Genomic DNA, 15,641 nt, shown 5'->3' with positions numbered 1-15,641 from the left:
TTCTCCTAGAAAATCAGCAGGCCAAGATCTTCCCCACCGCAGTTCTCTTCTTATGGCTATTGGTAACAATCTTCAGGTGGATCCTCCACGCCCAAACCACCCTGATTCAGTTCAGCTGGGTGTTACAAGTTGACCATTAGTCAATCTACCACACGTTTTTTATGCAATATGCCAAAATACTCTTCCTGACCAGCAAATATTAACATGTAGGTGCTGGAAGTCCTTCAGTATCAGAGTGAAAACCCCAAACTTACACCAGATAGGTCTTCATTTCGTAAAATTTCAGGTTCTCTCATCCCATCTCTTCAGCCTACTGAGTGTCTGAATATTCTTTCTTCTGCTTTTAGTTTTCTGTTTTCCTCCAAGAGAGACTTAGCTACCTTAGGAAGTAGTTGACATATGTGACTTTCAGTTGTCCATGTAAAATTTTCTTAAGTAAGCACACAGCGATATTCACTACCTAGAAACAAGTATCACCTACCACTCAACTCATTACAGCCCTGCAAATGAGCTAGTAGTAGATTCCTCCCTTCTCCTGAATGGCTTATACACTGACTTTTGGGGATTTTTTTTTTCTCCTTAAGTTTACTTGCTTTCTACAAATATCATGAAAAGCTATTTTGCCCATTCAGTTTGTGCCAAGAGCTCTCAGGAACTTTTGGATACATTTCACCAAAAAAAAAGTTAGAAAATTTTGTACTCATTCACAAAACAGCTGAAATTTGGCAAGTGAAAATCTTTCTCTGAGATTCTACAACATAAGACTGAGTTCTAAAACCTTCAAAATTATGAGCTCTTAGTTCTTAATCTAGATTTTGTTATTCACATCCCATTATTGTACTAACACACTCTTAGCTGTATTTGTTCCTGACAGCCACTGCCCAGAAAGACACATTATATATCTATATGTTTTTAAGTCATGACAAAGTCACTTAATATGATAGGACATAGGAAATTATCTGAAGATATAGGCAGGCAATTCTTTTTTACCTATAAATTACTAGATTCTGCTTTTTGCAATCTAATCTTTCTCCTACAATAGCATTCACAACAGCATCATAAATCTAATTACCCAATATCTATTCTGAATCATTCTTCAATAATCACTAACAAAACAGAGTCTGCCTCTCTTATTGCCACCACTTGTCTTAGCACCTGACAAGAGAGGTTGAGGGTCAGGAGATTTGGAATCATTTAAAGCATTTAGTAATTTTTTAAAAAAGAATTTAATTACCAGTTAACTGATAAACACCCCATAAGAATTTGGTATCAAATACATTCTAAAAAAATAAATGAGGTGTAAAGCTGAACTTCTTCCATGTGGCAAAACCTGGCCAAACTTCACAAGGTGCTTCAGTGACACAATCCAGAATTCTGGATTTTTAGAAGCAATTCAGCTTGAATGCACTGAGTCAGAAAATGAATTCTATCTACTATGCTGTGACTTCTGAGGGTTGTTAACTACATTGGATCAAAAGAAAATACCACTCAGTCCGTGGGGAATTGGTCCCAGGACCTTTCTGTAGATGCTCAAATCCCTCATATAAAATGGCATATATTTGCCTCCTATATACTTTAAATCATCTCTAGGTTAATTATAGTATATACTTCAATGTAAATGCTATGCAAATAGTGTTACGCTGTATTGTTTAGGTACTAATTACAGGTAAGACAGCATGTTCATTACAGGCATAATTTTTAAAAGCATTATTTTTGATCTGCAGTTAGTTGAATCCACACCAGCAAATGTGGGACCCACAGATGTGAAGAGCAGATTCTATATCTATCTATCAATCTGTCATCTATCTATCTGTCTATCTATCTATCTATCTAATGAAATGGTTTCTACTAGTGAGTTTTTTCTTTAAAGGCAGAAACTATTTTGATCTCTTTTCTCTGTTCTCTCAGAGGCCACGAAAGTGCTAGACACATAGTAATCAGGTATTAGAAATCACCTATTGATGAAAACACTCTCCTTAAAGGGTTAAATTGATATGAAATGAAGCAGAGGACCATGCTAATTTAATTCCTGAAAAGCAGAAATCATCCCACTTATAATAACTAACATACACAGGTTGGAAAGATAATTTTAGTATTTAATAAAAGCCCAAAAAAGCATTTTAATTATATTTTTGTATTTGTGCAATATTTTATTAAAAAAAGACTCTTTTATAATGGCTAGCCTGAGCTTAAATATTGCAATTTGGCAGGCACATAGATGAGAAAATGCTTTTTATTATGATGTTTGGTTTCTGGCATAAACCTCAGATTTTGATAGTCCTATCATATTTTAATCATTGTCAGTTGATTTCTACTAAAGCTTATTTTATCCTATAATTGGAAACATTTAGGTTAAAAAATGATTGAAAATTCTCATAAATTATTCATTGAAAAGATAATAACCTATTAAATACAATTAAACTTTGGATTAATCTACAGAAGTTTCCACAGTATCTCATACTTTTAAACTGTCTGTATCTTAAACATTTTTTATAAAACTTGAAGTGCTGCAAGTTCTTTGCTTTTCTTTATAGAGTCAAGATAGGGCAGTAGATTCCATAAAATAGAAAATAATACTGGCTTCTGGACAATTTTAAGAGAGTGCTTCAAATATAGTAAACATTCGCTTGTGGTATCTATTATTGTTGTTGTTTTTCTAATTGCTATTGTATAAAAAATAAATATCTTCCTTGATATTCATATGAAAATACTGAAGGGTTACTGGCATACCCTACAATGTTGGGTCATTTTATTTACTTCATACACAGTTTAGATTGTGCTTTGTTTTTGTACCAACGTGCTATTGCTTTTTTCCCCTCAGTTTTAGTAATGTAACTGAGTTTCCAAGACCCAATTTATTTCTTTGCCCAAAAGAACAATTTGAAAACCATTGAAAACCATTTGATATGCTATATACAATCTGGGGCAATAAGTGAACTCAGAAAACTGGCATGTTAAATTATTCATACAACTAAAACAATAGCATTTAGAGGTCATCATTGTGGACAAAGAATTACTAATGTGCATGCATACATTTTAAGATTTGCAGCTTAAAATGAGAACCAAGCTAAGAATCCCCTATATTTCACTGTGAAGTTGAGAAAGACATCTTTCCATACGTGAATTCTAAGAATATCCTAAATCCCTCCTTTCTAATCTCTTCAACTAGTGGGACCCTTTTTAAGCGTATTTTTTAAATGAGTCTTCAAATGTCACCAAAATCCTTTTAATGTCTAGTAAATTTAAGATATATAAAATCATTTTATAAACTATTATAAATACAGCAGTGCTTTAAAAATATTAAAGTTATGTTAACAAGACCACCCACATATATTTGACAAAGCAGTAGCATGTTCAAGGCATATGAATCCCTCTGTAGGGAACTTTTTAGATTAATATAGATCCATCCAGCCTCCAGCCTCCCTCCAGAGGTCCCTGTAAGGCATCTCTGTTAAATGTGAATACCTTAGTCAGTGTAAGCAGAATAAAGGAAAATATCTATTTATTCTTGATTCTTCTTTGTACTTCACAAAGGAGGCAAGATGGGAAGAATTTACACCGTTGAGAAAAGGCACAGAAATATAGTATAAAAGTATATATTCAGCTCATAGATTACCGTCCTTACGACCCTCAAGAAAATGGATAAGCCACCATCATCTGCTGGGAGATTTAAGTAGCCTATTGTGCTCATTGGTTGATGAATTTTCTAGGAGTTAAGGAGTGGAAATCCAAGAAAAAGGTGAGGACTATCGCAGGAAGGTACACAAGGCCTGAAGTAAAGAATATGACAAATTAGAGGACAAGTCTTCTGGTGAACATGAGGAGTAGGAGGATGTCTATGGATTCATTTTGGGACTGAGATCAAATAATTATATATCAGTACAATCCAGCTCCAGTAAAAATGGTAGGAATGGGTAAAGTAGGAGGGTAAGCACACATTGTCTGATATGATTTCAGAGATAGAATAAGGTCAAAGTTTTAGAAATGGAGCACTGATACACTGGACATTACAAGTACTTTACATCAATCTGCCATAAATAAAGAATCCTCTAGACAACATGAAGAAATTTGTTGTGTGGATGTAATGGGGGTAGAATGAGAACTTCGTACCCCTGAGCTTTTTGATTCTTTGGGTCATTGCTACATTTTTGTGAAGATCTAAATTAAAGCCAGAGTTTAAAAAAAAAAAATCCAGAGTAAAGCAGTTAGACAAGTAGGGGTTATTTTAAAGTAAAATTTAATTTGCATAAACATAAGGGCAAAGGGTATAATAAGAAGTATTTGATGAAGAGACAGCTAGTCATTTATTTAATAAATTATTTGCTATCTTTAAGAAACAGGATGGGATGCAGGTCAGAATGGAAACATTGATGTTGATAAGATAGTTACATGAAGAGAAATAAAAGTTTCCCTTAAAGACTTGAGAAATCAGGGCCGGGGATTTAGCTTAGTGGTTCCGGTGCCTGCCTTGCAAGTGCAAGGTCCTGAGTTCGATCCCCGGTACCAAAAAAAAAAAAAAAGACTTGAGAAATCAATGTCTTCATTGAAAGCTGTAAAGGACAAATGAAACCTGCTGCTCACCTCTACTGCAACCCTAGCTAAAATTGAAACTTGTGTTATTCTATCATTCTAAAAGTGCCAGGATACTCAAGGACCTTGTCAAGGACACTAACTTGAAACTAGAAGGCCAGAGCTTGAGTGCGACTAATGCCGGGTGAAGACTGATACACTCCTTGTGTCACTTGGAATTTAGTCTCCAGGCAAGAGGGAAGCCTTGAACATATTGAGAAGAAAAGTAAAATGACCAAAGCAGCTTCATAAGAAATTTAAATATATCAGTGATGTGTAGAAGGGAGAAAGAAAGAATTGGAAAAGCAGGAAGACTTAAAAGTAATTAAAATCCAGTTATAATAAGAAGTCAGGAATCACAATACGTATAGGCAGATGAATTGAGCAGGAAGTGGGGAAATGGATCTTGGTATAGAGCTGGATTTGAGCATCAAGGACAAGTGAGGTACCAGGGAAAAGAATACTATTTAACAGAATTTTAATGAATTGGAAAAACTATGTTTTTGCCATTGTGAGGAAGGATAGAAGATAGATTTTGATTAAAGTTTATTGAGTGTAAGAATGCCAAGAAGAAATTCAGGTGGGAATATCTACAGATCACTAGGCTAGTGTTCAACTAGAGATTCATATTTGGGAGTCATACCACACCAGTGGTTCTCAATTGGGGTCAATTTTTCCTCCAAGGTGACATTTAGCAGTGTCTGGAGATATTTTTCAGTTGATAAGTAGGAGGATGGTGTTTCCGGCATCTAGTTGGTAGAGGCAGGAATGCTACAAAAAACATCCCACAATGCACTGAACACCTCTCCACAACAGAGAATTAAAAGTATTAATCTGACTCCAAATGTAATAATGCCAAGGTTGAGAAACCCTGCTCTCCATAAATGTCATAATATATTAAGGCTATCTTGTCAATCAGAGCATATAGTATGCTCATGTTTAATTCATAGGAAATAAAAATAGTACTAACATTTACTGAGTCTTACTGTTTCTAGCACTGTCCTCAAATTGCATGCTTATTTTATTTAATCTTTAAAATCCTATGAGATAAGCATCATTTTTATCTGCACTTAGCAGATAAGGAAATTTGTCCATTGAAAAGTTAAGGTTCTTGTGTATTAAAGTTCACCAGAGAAACAAAACCAATGAGATATGGACAGATACAAATGAAGATACAGTTAATGACATAGATATAAACAAATATTCTGTGAGGAATTGGTTTATGGGATTAAAGGACACCAAAATGCCCCACACTCTGCAAGCTGGAAATCCAAGGAAGCTGGCAGTTTGGTTCCAGCCCAAGTCCAAAAGCTTAACACCTGAGGAAGCAGATGGTTTGGGTCGCAGTCTACAGGCAAGAGATGACCTATCCCAATCAGGGAGCAAGAAAATTCTCCCACCTTTACCTTTTTGTTGGATTCAAGCCCTTGAGGTATTAGATAATGCCCACTCGCACTGGGGAAGACAATATACCCTACTTACTCTATAGACTCACCTTCACAGCTATATTCAGAATTTTAAACCCATATCTGAGTATCCCAGTCAAGATGACACATAAAATTAATCATCTTAAATCCACCAATCATCAACATGGCACCTCTATGCATCTCTTTAACTATAGTATTTAATAAAGACAACAACAAAGTCACAATTATACCTGATGTGATACAACTATGTTGTGTACAACTGAAAACATACTAACCCCTTCCTCAGAGGAGGAAAAGTCCTTAAATGATGTCTGCCTTCCTCCTTGATATCCCAAGCTTAAATTCTATGGTCTAAAATTAAATAATTAAATTCTATGATACAAAATCAACACATTTTAGGTTACATAAATAAGAGAAAAAAGAAAACAAAGATATTTGCTATATATGCATTCAAATCCATGACAAGGAGGAAATACTCATTGAGCTTACTCTTCATTCCTGTAACTGCCGTGTGGCTGTAGTTGGTACTCATAACCACCTTCACTCACTCTGCATGCTCTTGGCTTTCAGTACATAACCCTGGTGGTTGTGGTTCCTTACTGAGTGTAGTAACTCATTCATTACTGCAGTCTGGACCATTAATCATCCTGCCTGTTTTGTTGTCCTTTGCCACTGCCCTTAACCATGGGGCATGTAATACTCAGAGATACCCTAAAGGGTCTCCTGTGCTTTGAACATAGTCTTTCTTATCTCCATTGAGGAGTAGTAGTCCTGTTTCCCCTCAATAATGAGGACCAGTCTCCACAGCCAGCACTGTAACTTTTTTTGCATGTGGATTTAGAACTATGTCTGGGTGGCAGTCTTACCTTATAATTCATTTGAATCATTGTTGTAGCTCCTAGCAGAATCCTTTCTCCCTCTGGAACTAAAATCTCTAGGCCAGCAGAGAGCAAGAAGTTCCTATGGTAATAGGAAATATGGATGTTGCTAGTAGGTCACTGGGCATAAGAGTTAATGGTTCCAGTTCCTTTCCCACTGGTTGATTCCTGAACCCAAGAATCCTGGCGATAAAAGAAGTAGCCCTATATGTGGAATGCTATTCAGGGCCTACAGAAGCCTCCTGGAGCAGCTTTTTCCAGCTTTACAAACTTTACAGTGCCTTGCTGGCATGTAACTGAGTCTGTAAAAGGCCATTCCATCATTGGATAGGAGCCAGCTATTTCAAGATGGTGGGGAACATGGTGACTCCAGTGAATGTATGAACCTGGGCTCACTACCATCATTCTTTTGCTGTGAAGTGAGTTCCTTGATCAGAAGCAATGCTGTGTGGAGTACCATGATGGTACATGGACATTCTGTAAGTCCAGAAGGGGGTGGTAGTTCTAACAGAAGCATGGCAAGTGGGGAAGGCAAATCTGTATTCAGAATCTCTGTTCCAGTAAGAACAAAATGTTGCCCTTTCCTAGTGGAAGTGGCCCAATGTATTCAACCTGCCATCAGATAACTTCCTGGCTCAAAAATGGCACCATCTCTGGGACTTGGAGTCAGTCTCTGTCTTTAGTAGATGAGACACTCGGCAGTGGCCACACCACCAAAGGTGTTGAGGTGAAGTCCAGGTTGCCAACCCGATACAAAATTTCCATTCCTGTCCCCATGACCACTTCATTCATGGGTGCACTGGACCATGATGGTGGTGGCTGGAAAAGGGGGCTGAATGGTGTCCACAAGGTGGGTCATTTTATATACTTGATTATTAAAATCGTTCTCCGCTGAGGGCACCCTTTGATAAGCATTCACATACAACACAAATAGCTTTACATTGTTATGCCCATTCAGAGATATGTAGCCACATATCTCTTCTGCAGATTTCTACATCAACTATTTTTCAGCAGTGTTCTTTCCAAGTCCCTGGCCGTACAGCCAAACCATGGGTCATAGCCTATAAATCAGTATATAAACACATCTGGTCACTTCCCTTTCCAAAAAAAGTAGACTCACAGGTGCACTACTTGAAGTTCTGCCCACTGGGAGAATTTCCCAAACCACTGTTCTTCAGGGATGTTCCAGAAGAGGGAGTAGTGCTGCAGCTCTCCACTTTCAGGTGGCCCCCGCATATGGTACAGAACCATCTATAAATCAGGCCTGGATCATCTTTTCCTCTGTCACCAATCAAAGGGAACTGGAGAAGCTAGCTCTAGTATGCACAATGCCTTGGGTTCAGTCTCTAGCTTAAAAAAGAAATCATGGGGAACTCTCTAGGAATCCATAGATGCAGGCTGGGGAAAAAAAAGACAGAGTAGCAGAAATGGAAATATTGATCATTTGGACCATGTTGTGTAATTTCTTATCCCATCAGGGCCTGCTCAGGCCTTGTCGCATATAGGCCACTTCAATTTGATGATGGAGTGCACACCCAACTTTATGGGTTGGTGGTCAGGTAACACCCAGTTCGTGATGGACAAATCAGAGCATTTGACACTTTGGTGGCACGTGGTTAAATAGTCTGTCTCTACTAACACCGAGTAATAGGTCAAGATCCGTTTCCAAAGAAAAAGTTTTTATCTGAGTATGATGGCAAGGCTTTGCTCTAAAATCCTAGGGACTTACGCTGCAGGAACACAAAAAATATTCAACTTGATATAATTTTTCATTCCTTATGCCATTATGTCACACTCTTAGTATCTGTTGTCATACATGCTACCCAGATCTCTGCCTGTAAATATCACAAAACCCAAGTAGTTTTGGGGGGATATAGCATACATCCTATCGGTCACAATTTGAATCATACCTTTAAGAGTCTGCTGGTTCTTGAGTCCAGTTATAGGTCTAGAAGCAAAGAGAGATGAGGTGGGGTACTAAGGAAAATCAGTTATGTCTCACATGGCATCTGGCTCAGGTGAGGCCCCTACCATATCCACAGACAGTGCAGGATTAATACTTTCAGACAAGGATAGAAAGCCAGCAGGGAGGCCACTTCCACTAGCAAAGGAGAATCATCAGAATTTAGGAACTCCATGTCCCTACTTTCACCAGGATCTCCCCACAAGTTCTCATCCCACCTTCCTAGATCCCAGTCTTTTCCCCATCAGTACCCTCACTATAACAGCAGACACCTGGTGAGGTTGGTGTAAACGTAATTCTACCAGTGGCGGGATGAGATAGTGCATTTGATTTTAAGCATTCTCAGCTCTGCAGGGCACTCACAGAAATATTTAGGTATATATTTGGTGCCCGAGACACATAGACACATCTGGAGACAATGTTTAATGAGAGGCTGAGGCATCCCATGACCCAGTCAAGCTGACACACAAAATTAACCTTTGCACCTGCCTAAAGCCATGTACCTGGCAAATTTAAGAGCCTGGATTTGCAATCTGAAAACCTATTTGCAAAACTATGACTTCAACACTAGGTAGGAGCACACAGAGATCATAGGTATGGGACCCACAGGTTCCACAGCAGACAAAAGAAAGAATCACACAGAGCAAAAACACTTTTACCTCTTTACTGAAAAAAAAATCCACCCTTTCAAATATTTATTTTTATGTCACTGACAATTATGCCATTGATAGATTTTAACTGAATAAAAGTCATGTATACATATAATTTGCTTTCCAGTATCCTTTCTTGAGTACCAAAGAGAGATATAAACTTAAAGCTAATATGGGTGGAGATGATACTGGTTATTTACATGTGAATATAAATGTGTTTCAGAACATTAAGATATATTTGTTGAAAATTACAGATGTAATAAAATGTAGAAAACAAAATAAGCCATTGATTCTCAAATCGTGACCTTAAGTCATCCTTTATAAATGTAAATTTTATGACCATTTCTCATTTTGTCAAACTGGTATTCAGAGATTTAGGGTCATTTACTCTCCATTGGGTGAAAATTATAAAGGTAAGATCTATTTCCTTCAAGTATGGCGATTTCCAGTTTTTTCAGGTTGTGGACTCATTCTTCAAATGATATATTAAGAAATATAAATTATCATAATAATTTGAGGGGAAGATGGAAAAGAAAAGTGGGGAATCGGGGAAGATGGAAGGACGTTTGGAGAGCCACCCACCTGGCTGGCTACTCAGGCAGCAGCTTGACAAATTTGGAACTTCATAGAAAACATTTGAAAGCGATCATACAATATATATTAAAGTAACTTAGATAAGAAAATGATTGTAGATATATTAAAATACTATAAGTATATTAAAGTTGTAGATGTAATCACTAGTTTAATAAAATTTCTGTAAGATGTAATATATGATGTCAGCACACATATCACGGAATGCTACACCTCATGTATGTGTTAAACTTCAATTTATTTTTTATTTTTTTATTTTCTGGTTTTCAAGTGGTGTATTGTATACTGAGGCATTTAATTCCTGTCTCTGCTTGAGTCTATTCACCTCTTGACCATAGCTGTCGAACATGCAAATTTAGATTTTACTGTAAAAAAAACCCTAAAATGTATTATATTTAGTGGACTTTTAAACACACTTCTCTGACACAATACTTAATTTAAAGTGAACAATTTTTCTCTCTTAAAATGAAGTTGAGATTTTTTTTTGAGCAATGATGTATTTCTTTTGATTTTCTCTTATTTTCTGATATAGTGACTGTAATAAATCCTGATCCTGCCTTTGGTCTGGATATTTAGTAGCTATGTATTTGTTTTCTTTGATAGCAGCACACATTAATATTTATAACCATTTTCCTTTGTAGCATCTCCCAGATGGCTCTGCGCCCAGTGCACATGTTGAATTTTATCTTTTACCATATCCCAGTGAAGTTCGTAGGAGGAAAACAAAATCAGTTCCAAAATGTACCGACCCCACTTACAATGAAATTGTAAGTATGACTCATCTCCTGTCCAGTCATTTTGTATTTTTCTTACCATTTTTTTAGCTTAACAACCAATGCTGCAGTAATTGGCAGCATTTCCGTAAAGGAAATATATTTCTCAAAATAGTCACAATATGCTGATAACTCTTCTAGATGCTATAAGAACTGGAAACTACAGATACTGCTTTCAAAGCTCTAATGGACCAATTTTCACATTGGCGAACCTCTAGCAAAATCCAGATGCTTGTCCCTGACTTCATCTTGTTTTCTCTAACCTTGTTCTCCTTTATTTGATTTTCTTTACCTAATAATTTTATCATAAACTACCCAGTGTATAACAGTAAATCTCACAAAATCTCTTTTGAAACACTGAAAAAATACAAATTAAAGTTAATGTATTATAAATAGTACTATAATTTATAACATACAGTTTGAATTTCCAGTCTTCTAACTTCTAAGGCAAACCCCTGCATTTATCCTCCTGAGTTAACCCTTTTCTGTCTCTTCCCTACCTTTCTCAGTTGGTTGCTCGCTCTTTCTTCCAGCTGTCTCATCCAAAAGATGCTCAGATGCTCCCCTCAGGAATCAGTAAAAAACAAAAACATCTTTCTTACTTTAGCATTTCCACAGAAATTTCCTTTCCTTCCCTATCCCCTTTAAGTTTTGCAAAATTAATTGTCACTGCTTGCTGTCACCTCATTACTTCCCATTTACCTTTTAATCCTTTGGGAATATGGATTCTGACTTTTATTTTTAGTGCTTTATTCTGGTGGCATCAACACACTCCTAACTGCTGAACTCAGTGAGCCCCAGCCTATACTCACACAGCCACGTGCTCAGGAGCACGACTGCAGCACTACTGACCTATTTGCTGTGCCTTATTTCTTGCAATCTCCCTCATCTTTTTCTCTCATACTGCATTCCATGGTCCACTCTCTCCTCCTCTTCATACACAGTAGGACTTTCCTTATCTACAGGTTCTGTACCCTAAGATTCAACCAACCACTGTTCGAAAATACTAGGGAAAAAATTGCATCTGTACCAAACTTGTATAGACTTTTCTCCACCGTTATTCCCTAAACAATGTGGTGTAACAACTATTTACACTGAATGTACACTGTATTAGGTATCATTGGTAGTCTAAAGATGATTTAAAGCATTCAGGAAGATATGTGTAGACAGTATGCAAATACTATGCATTTTATATAAGGGATTTGAGCATCTTTGGATTTGGGTGTCCTTGGGGAATCTGGGATACTAATGGACAGCTGTATGCACCCTCACCATTATCTTATGTATGTGTATTTATAAATTTTATCAACTCTATGTAAGTCATATCTGAGTTAATTCTTCAAGACCTGGCTTGTCTCTAAACCTTTTGATTCCTGATTCCTGGAGAGCTTCATTTAGTGGCTCCTAGGCACTTTTAAGCCAGGCTTCCCTCTTCTCTTTCCCTTGTCAAAGACACCTTCCAATGACAGAGAACCTGTGCAGTAGTCCCTTCTCAGTTTCTGTTTCTGCAGTTTTAGTCAGTCACAGTCTAAAATTATTAAGAGGAAAATTCCAGAAAAAAAATTTCATGAGTTCTAAATTCCATGCTATTCTGGGTTGTGTGGTGAAATCTCACAACATCCCACTCCTCCCACGTGACCTATCCCTGTGTCCAGTATATTCATACTCAATGCACTACCTGCCCATTACTCACCAAGTAGATTTCTTAGTTATCTTTGATACTATAACACTATCAAAGTGCTCAAGTAATCCTTATTTTAAGTAATAATGGCCCGCCCCCAAAGCAAAAAAGTAATGATGCTGGCCATTTGGATATGCCAAAGAGAAGCTATAAAATGCTGCTTCTAAAAGTCCTATATCATCACAAGAAGAGTGAGTTCAGTACACTAAGATATTTTGAGAGAGAGAGAGAGAACATTCATATAAGTTTAGTACAGTATATTGTTACATTGTTCTATTTTATTGATGGTAACTATTGTTAATCTCTTACCAGACCTAATTTATAAATTAAATTTTAGCACAAGCATGTGTGATTAGGGAAAAACGGGATTCAGTACAATCTGTGGTTTTAGGCATCCACTGGGGGTCCTGGAAAGTGTCCCCAGCGCATAAAGGGTGCTACTGTACCATCTTACACTCCATGTATGAAGGATGGAATTTCCTGCATTCTTTCCAGCACTTCCTGTTGCTATTTTTTATCTTAATTCTTTTGGAAGATATAGTATAGTATCTCCTTGTGGCTTTAATTAGAATTTACTTAATGACTAATGATGCAGAACTTCTATTCGTGGGCTTATATTTTCTTGGGGACTATATTTCTTTTCTATATATTTTCTTTGAGAAAATAAGTTGCCATGACCTTCATCATTTTCTAATTAAAATGGTTGCAGTTTTACTCTTGACTTTTGAGCATTCTTTATTTATTCTGAATGCTAGTTTTTTGTGAGATATGTGTTTTACAAATATTTTCTCTCAGTCTATAGCTTTTCCTTTCATCCTCTTCATAAGCTTTTTCACAAAGTGAAAGTTTTTAATTGTCACAGAGTTTACCAATTTTTCCTTTTATGGATTCTGCGCTTGGTGTCGAGTCTAAGAATTCTGCTTAGTGCCAAGACCCAAAGACTTTGGTTATATTTTTTACTGTAAGTTTTATAGTTTTACATTTTCTATTTAATTACATTGTCTATTTTGAGTTAATATTTTCATAAAGTATGAGGTTTAATTTCCCTCCACCTCCTCATACGAACGCAATTATTTCAGCATCATTTGTTAACAATGTGCTTCTTCTTCCATCACATTTCTTTGGCACCTTTGTCTAAAGCCACCCTGGAATATTTGTGTTCATACCCTCTTTGTCCACATTTATCCAGGTTCTCGGGTCACTTTGGAGGCTTGTCATTGCCTGAATTCTTGCTGTGACCTCTGTGAAGGGCTGGGGGACCATTCCTCCCACTCGTCCCTTCTCCGCCCGTTTGAGTCTTACCTTGCACTGGACTCTGTGCACAAGCTCACCGCCTGCATTCCTACCCCACACTTAGAATATTTTATTTGGTTGTAAACATTTTTTTTCTTGTAGTGTAGTATAATCTTCTTGAGGAAGGGGAAAATGGCTCATTTTTCCTGGTGTCTTTAACACTTAGTTACTTCTCAAAGGGTGTGAGTAAATATTTTCAGCAGTTTTGTAAGTGACACTGTGTGTATAAAATGTAAATGTATATAAAATATAAATATATTTATATGCACAGAGACACTATAAATCAATGAGGAAAGATATTTTGACATTTTGTTATATTTCATAGTGACAATAGCTAGAGATATACACTCTCCAACAATATATTATTTGTTTCTTTCTGTGCTCTTTGAATGTCAGACCCCATATCTTATTGTCCAGAAACTTCTCTGATCTATGCTATACATAAGTATTTTAATCTAAGAAAATGCATAATAATAAAAAGCCACTAGACATTCAGGATAATTTAAGTAAACTGACATTTAATTTACTTCAAGCTTTGTGTATCATAAAAGCAGCAATAAAAACTCATGCTTGGAGATTACTTTGTAATTCTAGATGTGTAAATAATTTCTTGATGCCTTGAAATACTTCTAGGTCTTCATACACCCACAGTTCACTGATCAGAAATCACTACAATACTTTCAGAATTTGACTGTATTTGTGGCACAAACAAACACTATTTATACTTTGGCCACATTTTAAATTACTGTAAAAACAAAAACAGAGTCCATGCATAGCCAATTCCAAAATGAGCATAATCTGGTCCAACAGAAATTTGAAGCAATGTGTGCATAAGGAACTATTTTAATAACAGTCATCAAGACAGCAAGAGATCATCACATAAACGAGTTTGGCAAGGGACCCGGCTGAATTTGGACAGCCACGAGAGAAAAAGGGGCCACAATAGTCTCATTTTTCTCCTATTATACTGTGTCTGTACCATACACAGGAATATTTATAAGAAATGCATAAAATACACTCCTTCCATATCTGATTTTACTTCCTCTTTCCCTGTGTGTGACATCAGGCCCATCATTGTGCCAAATCCCTAATGTATTTCTGCACATCTTTAAGGACACCTTACTAGATGTCCTTACTAGTAAGCCCTGGGCTCATGAGAGGCTCCAGAGAGTTACCACACAGCTCCACCCTATTGTAAGTATCTGCCCCACTTCCACCTCTGTAGACTGCACTGCTGCATCACCAGCCACTCACGGCAATGGGGCTGCCAAAACCAGGCAATGTGCTGTGAAGTCAGAGAGGGTGTCCTCACTCCCTTTATTTTTATAGAAATCTCTCAGATGAATACAAAAGGGATATCACATTGCATACCAAGTATTACAAAGTTTTTCATGAAAATAGTTCTTTCCATTTTTATGCATAGGCCTGTCATATTCAGATAGGAGAGAAGCTGGGTCAGGGACACTGCCAAATGGCAGAAGCTCCACCCTTCAGAGCCTCAGGCTTTGGTACAGGGCCCAGCTCCCTTATTTGACACTTCCCAGAATGTGTCTCTACAGGTTTTGCCAGTCTCCCTGAAAAGCTCTGCCACATACAAATCCCAGTGAAGGCAAGACTGTGCTCAAGTGCATCTGGAGCTGGGGAGAGGATGCTCAGCATGCTGCCATAACAGCCTTCAGAAGCAGAGCAGGGATTCTAGCTCCAAACCTGTTGCTCTTTCCTCTCTAGTACCTTTGGCATCTTGTTACATCATCATTTTCAAATGATTCACTAGAAGTGCAGCATTTCTCTCCTGTAAGAGAATTACATTGTTATA

General features: G+C 37.1%; 2 protein-coding genes across 5 annotated transcripts in view; one reads left to right on the top strand and one right to left on the bottom strand.

Moving 5' to 3' along the window:
- Positions 1 to 15,641, top strand: part of Pik3c2g (phosphatidylinositol-4-phosphate 3-kinase catalytic subunit type 2 gamma) — a 326,458-nt gene that overhangs the window by 307,004 nt on the left and 3,813 nt on the right. For all 3 annotated transcript variants that reach the window (XM_087213485.1, XM_021259132.2, XM_087213484.1), the window contains one exon: positions 10,720 to 10,845. In XM_087213485.1, the coding sequence (XP_087069611.1) occupies positions 10,720 to 10,845 (126 nt within the window). The remainder of the gene's footprint in view (positions 1 to 10,719; positions 10,846 to 15,641) is intronic.
- Positions 10,841 to 15,641, bottom strand: part of Plcz1 (phospholipase C zeta 1) — a 560,968-nt gene continuing 556,167 nt past the window's right edge. For both annotated transcript variants that reach the window (XR_015452165.1, XR_015452166.1), the window contains exon 22: positions 10,841 to 15,617. The gene's annotated coding sequence lies outside the window, so the exon portion shown is untranslated. The remainder of the gene's footprint in view (positions 15,618 to 15,641) is intronic.

This window comes from Heterocephalus glaber, unplaced genomic scaffold, assembly GCF_053883595.1.
Source record: "Heterocephalus glaber isolate CG9 unplaced genomic scaffold, H.glaber_assembly_v1.0 deba00001444, whole genome shotgun sequence".
Lineage (NCBI taxonomy): Eukaryota > Metazoa > Chordata > Mammalia > Rodentia > Bathyergidae > Heterocephalus > Heterocephalus glaber.
This window is presented reverse-complemented; position numbering and strand designations above follow the sequence as displayed.